Source organism: Pipra filicauda, unplaced genomic scaffold (genome assembly GCF_003945595.2).
Source record: "Pipra filicauda isolate LSUMZ 115617 unplaced genomic scaffold, ASM394559v2 scaffold127_size2900866_pilon, whole genome shotgun sequence".
Taxonomy (NCBI): Eukaryota; Metazoa; Chordata; class Aves; order Passeriformes; family Pipridae; genus Pipra; species Pipra filicauda.
In genome coordinates, this window is record NW_024103740.1 from 796,313 (window position 1) to 814,931 (window position 18,619).

Below are 18,619 nucleotides of genomic sequence, written 5' to 3' on the forward strand. Positions count from 1 at the left end.
AAAAAAAAAGCTTAAAAGGCGGCTTTTGTAATTTACTGAAGTGGTTGATACTCCATCACTTCAAAAAAGGAGAATTAGTTATGTAACAAAGAAGAAAATACATTGTTTCTATTACAAAACCATCCACTAAAAATTAAATGAAAAATGCATGAGCTTCTAACAGATGAAAAAAAAAAACCCAGAAAAGATCTCATAAGTATTTTCATTTCCCAGGTTCGCAGGCAATGAACAACCACATTAACAGTGGACTTTATGCCAAGCAAACAGAACTGCAGGTTTTACTGATTCATTTTAATATACTTACATCACCATCACTTATTCCAGATGATGTGCATTACTGCCCTTTCACAGCACCTGCTCATTTTTGGAGTACACGTGGGAAACCATTGGAGTCAGATCAGTTACTACCTTTAAACCCTCACAGTCCAATTCATTGACATCCCAAAGTGAGTAAGGAATTTATAAATTTTTTTCTAGTTGTTTTTGAAATTTTGTATTATCTCACACAAATTAGCAAAGATGATTTTTCTAACACAAAATTGCAACAGAAACATTTAATTAATTACTCACCACTGTTAATTGCTGCCATTTAAAAAAAAAAAAAATGTAGTAGAGACTTTATTTTACATATGGAGCTGTCCAGCACAGTTTTTGAGGTTCTCTGCATTTGTTTATTGTGTATGTCATGAATATTTCATTTAATAGAACCAGTTTTCTTTTCAGTAAGTGGAAAAATCATTGCATTACCTACATCAGTGAACCTGCACCTGGAAAGGGGAAAGTCTGTATAAAAATAGCAGGTACTGTCTAGCAGGTGTAAAAACATTTATGAGTCACCTCTTTTATTTGTGTATGAATGAGAGAGGTTTTTTCCCCCGGCTTTTACTGATACTGTGAGTTCTTTCAAGTACCTTGTTTCCAATGGCCTTTTTAGGTGGAAAGTTAAAAGTCCTCACTTGCTGGTATTTACTCTGTAATTTATGATGCAAGCTTCTGAACTCTGCATATCTTCGATACACATTCCATTCATCATCCTTTATCCTGATATAAACCTGCAAAATACAGACATGGAAGGAAACAGTGTAAAGACAAACCCTGAGATGATGCATCTCCTCACTCCTCAAAGCCTCGTGTGATGCAACAGCACTAGAAATTCCAGGTACAGCTCTGACTGGGCCTTTGCTGTTCCTATTGTACAGGTCATTAACCTTATTTTCTCTCTTTTTCCCTTTCTTTTTCTTTCTTTCTCTTATTTTAATCAAGACAAACACAGCTTGCTTATTTGAACATGACTCTGGGGCAACCATGGCAGCACTTTTTGTTACCATGGTTTCCAGCATATTCTGCTACCCAGTGACCAAAGGAAAAAAATAATTTAATACCACTATAAAATTGATTTCTGTGTCCTCAACACAGTTCTTCAACTTTGTAAATTAGCTTTGTAGCATCAGAATTTCAAAACATAATTTTATCCCAAGTATGAAACTTAATTTACTTCCTAACAAAATTACATCGAAAACTAAACTAGAAATTTTATTGTTTGGAAAATAAACACAGTTCATTCTTTCTGCTTGTATAGGACATTAAGTATAATTTAACACAGCTGTAGTTTTTGTGATTCTGCTTTTGTTTGCCACTCATTATTTCATGAGCATATTACCAATTACATGCTAAATATTCACATTCTCTGGGAAAATTTCACGGAGAAGTGAAATATACTTCCAGAAAACTGAGTTTTCACTCTTTTCTAGGGGAATAACCTTTCCTCTACAGGAATGAACCTACAGTTTAAAAGAACGCTGAAACAGCACATCAGAAACTCTAAACCAAGCATCAGAACTCAAGATCCAGAGTGACCTTTTCCTCGCTGCTTTCTAGAATCTGTCACTTATCCCTTCTGGTGTGTGTGTCAATAATCTCAATATTCTGCACCGGGAATGAAGCTGAAATGGTCCTGATGGCACTGCCTTGCCCTGCTGCTCCACAAACCCCCAGGAATTCATTAGGAAGCTGTAAGACAAGGATCAGGAGAACCCTCATGTGAAAAAGCAACCCCGAGGAGTGGGCAGTAACAACGGTATTTTGGGGAATACTCAGAGAAAATGAACTTTGGATTTTGATGTGGCCGATTTCAACAGTGAATCGCAGCTTTTCCTGGGGATTGAAACATTAACATGGTCCTTCTTCTCTACATTTGACAAGTCCTTAGAAAGAAATTATATTTTACTAAGGACTTGTGGTATTTCAGAGATCAAGGGATGTCAAGTGAATGCCTCCTCCCACAAAAGCAGCTCATGCAGCCTTCCTTTGGTTTGGTCTTTATCAAGTCCTTTTATTCCTGCAGACACCTAGTTTTTCAAATTTATAGGAGGCTTCTACCCTTGCAACAAAATGCAATATATCATGCAGACATCATTCTGCCACATTAGACTATTTCAGTGTAGAAAATACTAATACATTTTCTACAGGAATACTGCAATTCCAAAAAAAGGAATACTACAATTCCAAAATTAGCACATCTAAGAATTCAAAAGATTCAGAGTATTGTGTGAATTACAAATGCAGATGTAAACAAAAATTCAACTGGTTTTGGTAACAAGAATTCAGACAGTGTAATGATGGAACCACAATAGTAAGTCTGCAAGAAGTATTCAGATTTCTTTTCCACTTTGAAAATAAGGCCAGGATAATTAAACTCCTACAGGACCATCTGTTTGAACAATTAAGTACATCTTTCAAAGCAAATGAAGGGATATATGAGATGCAAGTATTTTGCATAATTCTAATAAAATTTATTTAATGCAGTAAAAACTATATTAAACATATCTAACCCCTCTCCCTGCCTGTTCTCACTTCCACCAGTACATTGTTTGGAATTTTGTATACATTCCCAAGATTCATGATTCAATTTCCCTGGGGGGGTGGGGACAATTAAAAAAAAAAACTTCAATTATTTTTAACTAAGTCATTTAATATGGAAACCTTAATTTAACTAAGCAGTTATCTTTGCACATGTGATTTGGTGAATCATGCAGTTCAACATTACCTGTTAAGCTGTAACCCACAGTTAACTCATTAAGGAATCTGGTACACTGTAATTGAAATTTTTAAGGACTGCAAAACCATAGATTAATTTCTTAGATAAAACCACTAGAAAATTTCTTATTGTTCTTCTATGTACACAGACATTGATTTCATTTAAGCAGTAAGAAATGAAAATGCAACATTTGGAGCCCTGTGCCATATTGAATTTATTGACAATCATATAACAGAGTATGAAAGGTATATTGAAGTTCATGATGCAGTACAGATTTAAACCTTCGTTATCAAAGAAGGGAATGCTATTCCCTTGCCAAGGTATTGCAAGACAATGCAAATTCAGTTGGGAAATCAAACAGAGCAAATACTAAATATAAAATTATTTGGATAAACTTATCCTAGTGTAGTCATTTAAGGCACACAGTTATCCCCTTTTACCTCAAATACAGATCATACCAGCACAGGAAGATCAGGGAAGGATTACTTTTGCAGACAGAATTTTGAAATAATGCTAAATCAAGCAACTTGAGATGTATGGTTTGAAATTGTGTCAAAAGTCATTAGGTCTTTTCCCATCATCTTCAAGGCATCCACAATTTCATTCACGGTCTTTTGATAGGAAATTAGTGAAATCTGTAGTTGCCAACAGATACTTTTGTGTCTTTTTGTCCCAAATTATCTCACTGTACCCCAGAGCAACACCACCTTTTGCTACAGCAAATACTTTTACAAATGACACATAATTACAGAACAGTATTTTAAGAACATCTTATAGAAAGTTTAAAGGACTACTCTTAGTCCTTATTCTCTGATCAATTTTAAAAAAAATCAATTCTAAATCATTACAATTCTTTTCTAATGCCCGTGTTTTCCTGATATTATTCACTTCCTAACCTAGTTAAGTAATTTTCAAGGTAATGAAAACTTACAGACTCAATCAAAATCACTGCTAGAATGCTTATTTGTTTGTAGACAAAAGATTTTATTTTAATATTCTCTTGAGTATCAAAAAATTAGTTAAGGAGCTTCTGCTGTTAATTTCAGAGCACTTTCCATTTAGGTCTCCCATGTAAAGATTGATTGGTAACCTTTCTGTAGCTATGATTTACAGCAGCTCCAAGAAAAATTTCAGTTAATAAGTATGTATAATGAATTAGTCTGTTATTTTCTCATCACAAAAACATCTGAAGTCAAAGATTTGGAGAGCAATAGCAATAACAGTTACAATTTAATATTGTGTTTATCAGCCAACTATCAGCTAACTTAATATTACTGAAACGCCCAAAATCTTCTGAGACTCAATTTGAAAGCACTGGTTTACTGATTGCATACTGAAATGAAAAATCCTACTCCCATGGTCCTGCTTTTTGAGCCAAAAGTTTCTTTAATAAGTTAAGAAATCTTCTAAGCAGTTCTGAGTCCAAAATGCTGTTAACAAGTCCTGGTTACGGACTAGTAACAGTTGACACAGTTCCTTGCTACTTATGTATAAAAGCCTGAGGAAAATAAAGGACAAATGCCAAAATTCCAAGTTGCTCCATTCCAGTGTACACAGACCAAATGCTTGCAACCAACACTCGTTCTTCAGCTCTGTAGGAGTCCAATGTGGGTGCTTTTCTTTTTGATGCAAAAATATAGATTGGTATATTGAGGATTCACTTTTGTGTCCCTCTCAATGCAGTGAGTAGCAAGAGACACTGACTGGGATATTAAAGACCTTCTTCTGTTGCAATGACATTCATGGTTATAGAAATTGCAGATTAGGCATCAAGAAGGATCTCCCCTAAATGAAGTTACTCCTGAATCTTCCCTGCAAATATGGGGAACTTCCTGGTAGGATGATCTGAACATATAAAAAAAAAATGAATTCTTGCCAGAGAACTCTTTATGTGAGCTCCACAAATACAGAAATGCTGAAGTTAAAGTCCTTGCGAGTCCATGGCCTATTCCTGAGGCAAGAAAAATGTCAGAAAGGGAGGGAACAATGCTAAGGGAAGGTGAGTAGTGAAACTCTACTAAACCACATATAAAATTCAGTGGCACAAGATGGAAGAGAACTTGTGACAACTCAGCAGCAGAACACTTCAAAGGACATAAAGAACACTGAGAATGTTTGTAAAGAACAAATCCTAGGCTGGACAAGGTCATAGCTGCCTTAGAAGCACAGGAAAAAAATGTTGGACAGCATAAAGAATGCAAAGGAGACTGATCTACACTAAGGAAGCTACTGTGACCTTTACCACCTCAGTGAGCATTACCAGGGGATAAAAAAAGGGTGAGAGAAAAAAGCTACTCTTTCTATACTACTGTATTTCTAACTTCCTTTCCCCCACTAATAAAAGAGAGTTTTCTGGAGGTCCTCTTGTTTGTTACCTACTTTCAAACCAATGCCCAAGCATGTGACAACAAAAAGAAAAATTAGCAACTGGTTTGGTAGAGACAACCCAATCAGCATGAATACAAAAACATTACATGCACATTGGCACCTTTATTTTTCACTGTTAACTCAGCTAAGCTTGACTAGTGAATGTTTTCTTTACATTTGCTTTTAAATAACACTCTAAAATTTGGAGTACCATTGATCCATAGTTTTACCTTTATACTAATAAAGTTTTTTTTAACTCTTAAAACTCTGACTCAACTTTAATGTACATCTTAATTATTCAGGAACACTAAATTAAAGAGATTTTGATCAAAGTTCACTATTTAGAAATAATTGTCTTCAGTGGATTGGAACTATCTTTTTTTCCTCTCAGGAAAGCACATTATAAAATAGGAGTGACAATCTATTTAGGAGGTTTCTATCAAAATTATATATATCTACACTCAAAACATAGAGAAGAAGTAAAAGGTATGAATCCAAAGGGGAAGCATATCACAAAAAAAGGAAGAACTGATTTCATTTCTTGACTTTACTTCAGGAGAATGGGATTCTGTTTAGAATATAAATTCAAGCTCAGTTCTCCAAAGTTACCTCTGAAGTGTGAGAAATGAATACAAATGCAAGTTATATTTTGACACAGCTGCAGGACTGTATTTATGGTTAAGTTCCCCCTTTGAAAATGATCCAATTTAAGAATTTCTGCATAATGAAAAACAAATGGAACAATGAAACTTTTCAGCTGTGATATGAGCAGCTTTTTGTGTGTCATAGAGACATACCAGGAATTAAAGTGAATAAGCTTTTATCTCAATATGACCATTTTATCTACTTGCACAAAGACTGCAAATACTAGAACACATTTTGTTATGTTAAATCTTCAAGGTTTTGTTATTTAGTTCAAAAAAATGAACAATACAGTGTCAAATATATGACACAGTGCACATCAAAGCATGAGCCTTAAAAACAGCCAATATTGCTCTACTAAACAGAAAATTGTCATGCATTTTAGGCTTCTCCACCCAATTACACATGTGCAGAGTGATGTTCACTGGGCTTCTGCAGTCCCAGTTCTGCTTCTGCTCCCCAGAACAGCACTACAGTGACTGGTCCCTAAAGAACAAAGGCAGCATTGCCTTTGCTTTTGCTGGATGGAACCAATACTTTTTGTCTTTATATATACAAATCAAATCAGCAGCAAAAAAAAAAAAAAAAAATCACTCAATAACATAATAAGGTCTTTTCAACAGTGCAATATGACCTATAAGAAGCCAAAATAATTAACATCATTGCACAAACGTGCACTTTGAACCAATACAGTCATGGCAATGCATGACAACTGCTGCAGTGAAAGAAGTTTCTGCAGAGGAGAAAATAGTGCTGCCTTTTTCTCCAAATGGAATATTTTGGGTGCTCTGGCAAGGGAAAGGAAGCTCTCTCACCAATCCATTTCTGAACAAGATAGCTAATATTTATTTGAGTTATTAATTGGATCTAAATTATTTGCTTCTTTCTGTAGTAGTTATAAAATAATCTGAAAATAAAAATTCTGCTTTTAATTTCCCAGTATTTTTTGAATTCAGCATTTCAATAAGCAAATCAATGTATTAAGTTGTATTATGGTCTCCTTTAGAAAATAAATAATTATAAAAGTCTCCAAGGACTGATCTCATCCTTGTATATTCCCTCAATTCCAGTTATTTAAATATTTTTCTCCTCTATGCTTTCTCTTATGCTTCTCTGACACATCCTTGGATTCCACTGCAGAAAAAGTGGGATATTCAACCTTCTTGGCTTACACACTCTAAAACCACTCTCGTTCAGAATGCCATGAGCCATATTTTTCTTTCAAATTCTCCAAATCATTCTACTTCATTTTCTTCTCTCCTTGCCCTGAGCTGCACTGAAATGGAATGTGATTAGAAGACTATTTATTTCTCCTTTTTGCCTGCTTAGTGCTGCAGCTGCTACAGCCATGCAATTCATCATACATCAGGAGAATTAAATTCAACTTTGGGTTTAATTTTTGCAACTCTTTGCTTACCTTTCAACTACTGACTGCCAGTGCATTGCCTCCCATTGTTAAGACTTCTACCCTTGATGAAATACTGAGGCTATGCTGGCTTGGCTGTAAACTAAAGGTCAGCACTCAGGTTGTCAAGCCCTGGCACAGCTGCCCAGGGAAGGAGTGGAGTCACCACCTCTGGAGGGATTTAAAAGATGTGTAGATGTGGCACTTAAGGACATGGTTTAAAGGTGGACTTGGCAGTGCTGGGTTAATGGTTGGACTCGATGTTGTAAAGGTGTTTTCCAACCAAAATGATTCTGTGCTAACGGCCCCTCCATATGAAGGGATAATGCTCCTTCTTCAGAGAGAGTGGAGAGGAAAACATCATTTAAAGTCATATAAAAAGAAATATTATGAGTAAATATCTTGGTCAGTATTAAACGGTAAGACTGAAGATAGTCAAATCAATAAAAACATTGTAAGAAATGTTTATTGATTACAATCTTAGGGAGTCCTATTCATATGCAAATGGTAACAGTCTTGTCTGATTAGCATGTTAATCTTTAATCTTATTTGGTTTATAATCTGAAGTGTTCACTACTCTGCAAACAAGGCATATTTGCAAGAAGCCATTTTAAATATTGATATCACTTTAAGAATCATAAAATCTCAGTTTCATTATCTTAAGTGTCAGGCATTGGTAATTATAGCAACAAAAGGCATGACTAATGGCATTTGCTGTACACTTCACAGGAAAGTGGAATCCATATGTAGACAGAAAATAAGATACTCTACAGTTGAGAAATATGACAAAATAATATTATTGCAATAATCAACTCGCTTCACAGACACTAAAGGAACTGCATCTAACTATCACCATCTAGAGGTAAAATGTAAATGCAAAATTATTTTTTTATTCTGATGTGGATTCTGTCTTTATCCTTGTGAATATATTAGACAAAAAATAATTTTCTAATGGTAGGCTGACTGAGCAGCATGTGCTACACTAAAAAGATGGGCATCAAACTGCATAGATCACAAAAAGCAGTCACCAGAAAGCAACTAGTTAACTAGAGAGACACGCTGTTCAGAAGAGAAAATTTTGTCAGCATGACCCTGGTTTTACAAAGATACCTTTTATTTAAATTGTGTGTTTAAAGGACTAGGCTTCCTTAACTGTTACTTTGTACAAAATATATTAGTTACTCCATATGTGGTTAGGTCCTTCAACGCTTATAACTAAGCAGTTTGCCACTCAGTAATAACCATCACAAACTTTGCAAGAGAATAAGCCTCTGAACCTTCTTTTGGATAACTACAGTTGCTCTGATGTCCTTGCTAGAAGATCCAGTCATGACAATCCAGTCTGAGCTCCTGTCACAGCCTAGATAATTTCATCCAGTGAAGTCTAAATAATCCTAATGATTTGTTGATTCGTAATAAGGACATCAACTGGTCATCTAATTAATTTCTCTACTCAGGTGCAACATTAATTGTACGAGTAATCCATCAGCACTAATGAATGACACGACAGCAGTTACAACCTAAACCTGAGGCAAAACAAATCTGAGCAAGTATAAAGAGAGAGGATGTGCTCTGAAAACATTTACAATGAGCTTGCCATGCATAGGAGATAAACATTAGTGGAAGGAAAGATGTTTCATCATCACAATATTTCCATTCTAGGATTAAATTAGTCATTATTAGCAAAACATTCCAAGAGTAAGTCATGTTTAGTTACACCATGACCCCCAGGTTTCTTGCACCCTACTCTCACAGCAAGGTATACTGATTTCAACAGTTCAGAAAACTCCTTGGTGAATTATAAAATATATTTTATTCAGTACACTTAAACATGAACAAAAGGTACAGTGATATTCATCCAGAAAAACTGCCTGTCTTCCAAAATATAGCGACCCAGGGATCTCCTAAGAAATAAGTCATGTCTTTGTGTTTGGATTGTTTTTTCTTCAATTCAATTAGTTCAATTATTTTCTAGACCCATGTAAACTTTCAGTATTCACCCCAATTATATGCTGTGGAGAAAACCACTGTCATGCACTTGTTTTGGAACTGCAAGGCAGTAGTTTCTATGGGTGCTCCAATTTGCATTTTGAAACGGTTAAAAACCTCTCCCTTTCCTCCATGATTTGAAAGACTGCTATTGTATTCCCCTCTCAGTTGTCTTTCATGCAGGCTGAGAATTTCTAATATGTTCTTCCAATGAAAAGGCTTCATTTTTCACCTATATTCTTTCCATTTCTAATATATTTCTTTGGAGAGAACTAGAACTGCAAACAGATAAACCAGAGATTATAAACAGCAAAATAGAGTTTTCTAGTTTTCCACCACTTTCCTAATGATTTGTAACAAGTTGGTTTTCAGACTTCCCTCAACCCTTTTAAAAATTGTCAGATTAGACACTTTAAAATCTTCTAGTATGCAAGTCACAAGCTATTTATCAGTTATTTTTCAGCTATTTCACCTTTAAATTCCTGGTGCACTGCACGTGGAGATTTATTCTTTATTAGTTCAACAAGATCTGCTACTGGCATTTCATTTAAAACAGACAATCTGCCAATTCTCCACAAGCAATAATCCAGAATGGGAATAACCCATAAAAACTCCATGGTGAAAACAGATTTTAAAATGTGCATTTTTCTGTTATTACTTTCAATTGTGAGAAAACAAGTGAAAAATATTTTTAATATTTAATATTTTTAACTGAACTTAGTAACTGCACTGAAGAGCATATCCCATTCTAAATAGCTTTTCCCCCCAAATTTCTACACCTTCTAATTGCTGTAAGATCCACAGTTGAATGATATAGGTTTATGGCTCTGCTAATTTTTAAGAGTACTAGATAGTGCTACTCTGTGAGCACTGAATTATCTGCTGCTCACAACTGCCCCCTTTAACTCAGTCATTCAAATTGAGCATAAAATTTGGTTGCTTCTAGACCTTGTTTTTAAGCCCTTAGTATTCATAAGAAGTTAATTCTGCCAGTTAAACATTACTGCAAGAGTGCAGTGTAACTCTACAAATACAGAGGTCTGATTGAAATTTCCACATCTAATAGGATTCATTATAAAATGTTGCTTGCTTTCAGAGTTCTGAGCTTGACCAGAATCTTTAATCCTTAACAGAAATTTAAAGAACTATTTGATGGTTGAAACTATGTGACAAGTGGGCTGGAGCTGGAAACTTTTCCATCTATATTCACAGAAGAACAACACCTGGGTGTTTTTAAGGATGAAAGATGTACTGATTTTGAACATGACATCTGAAACAGACCAAAACGTTAATGTGACACAAAAAGAAATGCTTTGAAATGCCCTTCAAAGCAGCATTGCAAATCTGCAATAAATTAAAAAAATAAAGCAAACACCACAACACAATTCCTGCAGGAGTCTGTTCTTATCCTGTCCAGGTCAGGCCCCTCCTGACATGCAAATCAACATGCCATTAATTTCTTTTCCTGTTTAAGAAGCACAAGTGCAAAATTGGCATTGATTTCACAGAGGCACAGCAACCTGGGTTTATTTCTCCTAATTCTTATATTCTTAAGAAGCACTGATAAGTCCATGGAAACAGATGACAGATACAGTGGAACCAGTGGGTTCATCGTTTTCCAAACTACTTGAGGTGCTCTGCAATTCTTTCCACCCTCTTTTGGTCATTTCCAAGGCGAGTGATATGTACACAGTAGTTTATTTTCTGCTAGAAAATATTAATTTATAATCAAAAAGGGACAGAAGAGGCACAAGGATTCTAAAGTGCATCAACACTAACTGTGACACAGCGAGTCTGCCCTGGCTCACTGTCCTGCTCTCTGCAGCAAGTGAAATGCTCCAGAGATACACAATTTCAAATCAGCAAAGGTTAACAAGGTGCCTCATAACAGGAGGGCAGAGGGGGTCAATCTCTTCAGCTTTCCAGTAACAGAAAATGCAGAAGAAATCAAGCCATGTTAGAAATACATTTACATGAAGTGCATTTGGAAAAGCAGTGGGCAAGGTCCGTGCCCTTCTGTAACACCTTCATTTGGTAACCACATCTTCCCTTAATAGTATTACACACATGAGCTAATTTGCAGTCAGGTTAAGCACCTTAAGGCTAATTTCCAATTAGCTTTAACTACAATTGTCAGTACTTAGCATATCTAAAAATTATGCTTAACCAAACCCAAAATTTCAAACTTTGCCTCTTCCAGCTGGCACACTTTGGCTTTCTTCAAAGTTCATTTGACACCTTTTTCTCAGAATTAACCAGCACAACCAAGAGTCAGTTTTTGCACCTCAAGTTATGGTCACTCAACTAATGGCAGAGAAATCTCAACTTGAAAAGATGTTGGTAATGATCTCACTAACATCAACATTCTGCAGTATTGCTACTTTCCTTTACATTGATATACCACAAGTAATTTCTCATGTAGCTGATACAAAGAGTTTTATGTGCCTTTTAATCTTCTGCCGCTGGAGAAATAAATGATAAAGCAGTAAAAATAATGTTTATTATGAATAAGAGGACTCTCGCAAATGAGCTCAATCATTTATCCTAATTGCACCCCCAGTCCTTGTCTTTCAGTACATACTGGTAGCCTGGTAAATACCCCCTTCCACAATTTCAACATTGAATCAAATTCTCTGTAATCAGGAGCACATGTTTTGGCACAGATTTAACAAGATAAATGCACAGTGCTGTTATTGAAGTTTTATAAATTAATGCTTTCCTGGTCACTATAAAATGTAAAATATATATTCAGCAAGTATGTGACTACATAACTGATCAGAGAGGTGGCAATCACTTCAGATGTTTCATCACATTCTATCCTCAGAGCATATGTTTATTTAGGAAAATTTCTTTTTTTCACATGCACAGTGGTAGAAAACAAAGCTATTTGCCAGACAGATACTCTTCCCAGTCACGCATCTGTTACTGAGATCAAAAAGTGGTAGGAATGCCATTAATCCATTCTTCCACAAGGAAAGATCACAACAGGTACAATGATCAAAGTTTAATAAGAATTATGGAAGCTTTAAGTCACTTCTACAGATAATTCTTGTTTGCTTTTTTTTGAACAATTAAAAGACAAAGTTGAGCAAATGGACAACTGTTCACCAGAAGAATTCTGTGCTATTCTGTAATTAAAGACAAATTGGTCTTACTACATTCCATGTGTATTCTAGATAGCTATATTTAACTTTTCACATTACATATATCTGTAAATTGCTTTTGTGAATAGGTAATGAATAGAGCATATTCAAAAGAACTTGTACATTTTTCATATATACCAATTTTGCACTCTATGAATGTCAAACATTATGAGTTTATACTGTAGACATAAAGAATCTAACAGAATTCTCAAAATTGTCTTTTTGCAGACCCAGAATTTCCAATCTTTTAGAAACTTGCAATATTTTGCTTCCTTTTTTCCTATTCTCCAGAGGCTTATCCTTCAATTACAAGTTCTTTGTTTTCCACTGATGACAAGTAACAGATGAAGTCTGAGAGGAACATCTAATCCTCTACTCACTCCTGCAGATTTTGGGCAAAGTAATGAACCTCTCGCCAATTGAGAAGCTTTTTGCACTTTTCCTATTGAAAAAGAACATGCACAACATCTATACTATATGTGAATTGTGCATAATTTCCAGGCTTTCATGATGCCACTCATATAGTCATGTTCAGTCAAACTGCATGACAAGTACTGAGCTCTTTAGTAACTAATTCAATACCAACTTACAAGTGAAATTAAAAATACAGTAAGTTCTTCAAAGAATTCACAGAATGAGTCAGGTTGGAAGGGACCACAGTGGGTCATCTGGCCCAACCTCCCCGCTCCAGCAGGATGAAAAGAATAAAACAGAGCAACCTGGGAAATAAGCAAGAGAAACCAGAGCTCTTCTAGTGGTCATGGAACTGCTACATTATAAGAGTAGCAGAGATTTGGTGGGGTGAGATCCTGAGGCTTTTAATCATTTCTGTGTTAGCAGACTGATGTCTGGGTTTGAGAATGTGTAGCTAGTGACAGCAGAATGGAGGAACATGTGAAAGCCAGAAAGAGAACAATTATTGTTCCTGTCAGCAAGTCAGGTTTCCACACTCACTTGTGCATCTGAATTTGATTGATTATTCAGTGGTTTTGAACAAATGACTAACTGTTCCATACTGTCAGCTTTTCTTTCCATTACCTAAAGTCTTATTTTTCATTCTCTATTACTGGCCAGAAGGTGGGTGTTTTCCTATATTTTACAACTATCTGCCAACACTTTATAAATGATTCAAAATTCTACAAAAACCACCATTCAGAGTGAGAGGAATGTTAACAAGCTCCAGCAGTCTTGTTCAGAACTAACTACATGTGGCTGAAACAAAAGTGGAGAAATTTTGCAGCTGCTAATAATCCCCAAATAAAGAAATACAAACAGCCTGGGACAGCATATTAAAGAGTGTTTAAAGTTTGCCCTGCCATTCTATCCATGGAGTGTCAAGAATCCAGGAATCAAGGAACAGTATAAGGTTTCAATGCCTCAACTGCAAGTCAGGCTAGAGCACAAACCCCTAAATTCAGACCTGCCTGAGCAGAGCACACTATGAACACACTCAATGACACACAGTGAAGACTTGTTTCATCATTCCAAACGTTTTTAAGTGAGCTACTACAGTAAGCCACACCTGTCTGTCTGTCAAGCAATATTTCTGGTCATTGCTATCTCCAAAATTGAAATAAAACATGTACATGCACATTGAAGAAGGCATTACTGATTAACATTGAATTGCTGCACTCCCTGACCAATGTAGTCATCTTATTAGCATGCTTTTAAAGTATTAAACTACTAAAAGTCAACCCTCCAAATATGCTATTTGGATAATCAACACAATCCTATGGTTGAATATATATGAAGTTACTGCTGCCTGTTCATTAGCTGATCTCTAATGAAATTATATGGAGATCTTTAAATTATTAAAATGTTCTATTTCAGTCAGAAGCTTTTACACAAAATCTGTGTTGAGATATATCTTATCACTTACCTGATAAACATGGAATGCATTGGCAGCTTTTCCACGCAGAAAGACTGAGGGAATCCAAACATTAATAAGAGCACGATTTGATCTGAGGAGGAGAGAGAAAAACTTAAAACAGGGAATCATATTTATGAGTATGAATTGCAAAGCAATTCATACATCCAATGGTTTAGATAATGATCAAAGTGACCAACAAAGCAACTTAACATTTCAAATGAAGTATCAGAAAAATTGGAGTTCTGCCTGAACTTTTTATATGTGCTGTATTTAAAAGTGTTCCCTAAAATTAACCCAACTGAAATAGAGCACTGATATAGAGCACCGAAACAATTCCTTCTGCAGGTTTTCTGGGTTTTGTTTCTTTTTTCACAGCATGGATTTGACTACTTTTGATTATATGCATGAAACAAAAATCATTCATTTCATCAAATCCAACATTTTGGTCCACAAAACTCAGCTAAATCCAAACTCCTTGCATTCAACATTATTAAAAACTACACTAGGGCATGAAATGTGCAGCTCTCCATACTTTTAATAACAGAACAGCTAAGAATTCAGTTATTGGAAATAACATAGGAAAAGCCAATTATGAAATCTGCTTGCTTATTCTTCTTTGCCATAAAGACAGTATGAAGAGAAAAATTCATTAATTACTAAACTTACATTTCAAAATCTGACAAACTCTGATCTTCGGATGTTTGACTCAAATCTCCAGGGACCTGTGTTTACAAAACAGAAATAATTCCCACACACTGGTTATTAGGTTTTCAACTAAGAAAGCACAATATTATAAAGAAATTACAATTCAACATTCAATTTTATAAATGCCAATAAAAATTATTACTGAGAAACAATAAAAGAAAAACAAAATCGTTCAGATGGATTGTGAACACATCACCCCTTGTGAGTCCTTTGTGTTAGAATTTGCTTATAGTTTTGTAAAGAAACGGGAATCAAATCCTATCAAAAATACCAAGGTAGGTGTTGTTAGATCTGCTATTTCTTATAAGCTGTTATATATTTCATCAGGAGTTTGAGCTTATTCCAGAGTGGTAGATTCTACAGTGCCATAAACAAACACTCACCGGGCCTCTCAAATCAATTAGTTCTTGTCTCATCTGGGACACGAGAGCTTCCTTAGCCATCAGGGCACGGTGCAGCCTCTCATTGAATTCAATCAGCTCCCCATGCATTTCAGCCACCTGAAAAGCAAAGCCAAGAGGTAATTGTGCTCTAAACTGCAAAAAAAATAAAATAATCACACTCTGTAATTTCTTACATGTACATCAAATTTTATTGAGGTTTTGTTTTATTTTGCCATACTCTCCCAAGGAGTGCATCTCATTGCTAATGCATTAGTTTGACCATTAAGAACAGAGATTGTTATAATTTTGACTCATGCCTTGCAATGTAATTGTGATATTGAACTCAATAGGACCAAATACAATTCTATGCTAAATTTTATTCCTGTCACGGGAGATCCTGTGACAACTGATTCTAATAAAACACTCATTAACTTTTGTTCTCAGTTTAATTCTTGGATGAACACAGCCCTCAACAGGTACAAACTAATCACAGTATTCTGAACTGGGAGTAATGCAAATGCACAAACTGCATTAACTTTGTCAATAATTCATGAGTGATGTATTCTGCACTCTTACTTGGAGTTTTAACAGCACTGGACTAGAAGTCCACTCATCCCAGGCAAATTTGTGAGGGGTCAAAGGAGCCTAAATACCAGTTAGTTGGGGCACAGGTTGCTGAGCACAGGTAAACAGCACGGCCTCTCGTGGGGCCTCTTCAGCCCCCAGGTCTGGCTCTGTGTGTGTGCTCTCCATTTCGGAGTTAGGAAAGCAACAAGTGATGCAGGATGTGACAAGGGCTGGGTGAACATCAGGGATGTGAAGTGTAGAGCAGTTAGAAGAAAACAGCAGCACTCAGCAGTTGGCCCCTCCAGTGGGCACAGCAGCTGCCCCACCACTATCATTACACCTGTTTGCAGCTACAGCAGCTCTTCAAATGCCTCCTCATACCAGCATCCAAAGCTCAGAGAACAGCAGAGGCAACGGGGTAACAATATGAAACAAAGCTGAATAAGATGAATATCAATCCAGCACCTTCAATATTATCACAGGGACTTGGACTACTGCCAACTCTCTTAAGAGTTCATAGTTTCCTTTCTGGAGGTAGTTCATTACTATCTATGAATTTCATGGGCTCCTTTTCTTGAATTACTCTGCCTTTTCCCTCTTCCCCAGGGAAGTTCCCCAAAATAAAGCAGTTGAATTCGGTTTAATTTAGTGCTTACTTTTAATTTTGTGCTTTGTTCCACACAACCTGTATTGTTCACACAATCAAAGCAACCAGAAAAAAGCAGCTTCAATTTGACAAGGCAGGATCTGACATCATTGATTAAAAATAAAAATAATTTTCCTGAGGTAAACTTCAAGTATTCTTTTCCAATTTCTTTTTACATTAGAGGGAGTCCTTCAAATCCAGTAATTCATCAGTGTAACACGCATGCAAAAAGGAGTTTAAGCCAACTTTATAGTAGAGAAAATACTAATATAGTGCCATTTACTCTAGATAAATTATTTTCCATACTTGTTTAACCACTAATTCCAATTTAAAGTGAGTGGTGTAACATTTAAGGATATAAGTCGTCTCTGATTGTGGTTAATACTAATAGGTCACTTTTAATTACACAGAGACTTGGGAGGCAGAACTTCCTTGCATTTTACACACAAAAAGGTAGAGAATATATAGAATAGAATATAAAATACTAGTTGGAAATGCACAGAGAAAAACCATAATACTACAGCTGGTTGACTGGTTCTCAAAATCAACATACAAATTTGTGAATGGATACAAAACTTAGTAGTTTGCATATCTGAAATCATGTTTGATTTTTCAGTGCCTGTCTCTATCAGAAGAACAAAATTCAGACTATCCGATATTATATGTGACTCTTCTCTCTCTCGAATTTGGATGTCCTTGAAATAACTTTCTACTTGCAGACTCGATTAATATGTAAATTCAACAACTCTCTCAAAGCATGAGTAGTAATACAAAAATTTATAAGTGTCCCTAGCAAAGTTAAATAATAAAAAGGAAATTTAACAGCAAATCACTTGTTACATCTTATCAAAAGGACAAATTGCTAGGTATCACTTATTAGTAATTAAGTTACTTCAGTCCTTCTTCTTGTCAAAGCAAAATGCATGACCACCACAGCAAACCCAAAGGAGTGATCAGCTGTACTTCTGATATTAAAGAAAGCTAAATTAATGTTGTAATTCAAAGTCTGCTAAAAACAATAAAGAGGTCTCCATATAATTATATTCTTTCAGTTCTATCTTATGTCATCACATCTTCCTTTATTCAATCCACACTGAAGCTTAAGCAACAAATTTCCCTACTGCGACTTCAATCATCTTCACAGTTGTTTTCCTCCACAACAACATATTTGAAGCAAAAAAAAATCAAAGTACAAATAACCTAAGTTTCCCTTGGACAGATGATCATTCAGACTTGGTGGTGGCCATATCAGAAAACATGCTTATACCACTTCTTGTTTCACAGCAAAGGACTAAGCTGCTAACTTAAAACATGCCAGGAATGTTTCACTAAGCATTTGAATAACACAATCTGTCTTGGAAGGACACACTTAGAGTAGAGAAACATTTAAGAACTTGCAACAATTCAAGATTTCTTTTTAGTATTATTTGCAGCTAAAATTCATAGAAGTTTTGCACAACCCACATCTGAATCAATTACTTTTTGTCAAGTATATAGGCATTTTTTCCCCCAGTAGTCACAAAATACAAAACATTGTATCTCCCAAGAAACTCTAGACAGAACTGGAAGTTGCTTCCTTTTGCTCTTAGGGGAAGCATGGATGTATTTTTCCATCATTTTCAAAAATTGATGATCTACATTTTTCCCCAACAGAAACAAAGTCAAAGATCTTCAGAAAAAGGAGCAGGTATCCTATCACTAATGAATAATTCCATTTTTCTACAAGTGAAAAACAGTAAGACTCTAAGTGGCAAAGACAATTCTACAAATCTATTGATATAGCCATAAAATCCTCAATTATTGCTTCCTGTTTCAAAAATTCCGCAAAAGAAGTCCATACTTGTGCCAAACTTCCCTGGACAGAG

The 18,619-nt window shown here is 35.6% G+C and overlaps 1 protein-coding gene across 2 annotated transcripts in view; it reads right to left on the reverse strand.

Annotated features, from left to right (window-relative positions):
- Positions 1-18,619, reverse strand: part of SNX29 (sorting nexin 29) — a 102,415-nt gene that overhangs the window by 45,338 nt on the left and 38,458 nt on the right. For both annotated transcript variants that reach the window (XM_039390104.1, XM_027743969.2), the window contains exons 16-19: positions 15,542-15,658; positions 15,120-15,175; positions 14,463-14,544; positions 912-1,052 (exon numbers count right to left, since the gene is read on the reverse strand). In XM_039390104.1, coding sequence (XP_039246038.1) covers positions 912-1,052; positions 14,463-14,544; positions 15,120-15,175; positions 15,542-15,658 — 396 coding nt within the window. The remainder of the gene's footprint in view (positions 1-911; positions 1,053-14,462; positions 14,545-15,119; positions 15,176-15,541; positions 15,659-18,619) is intronic.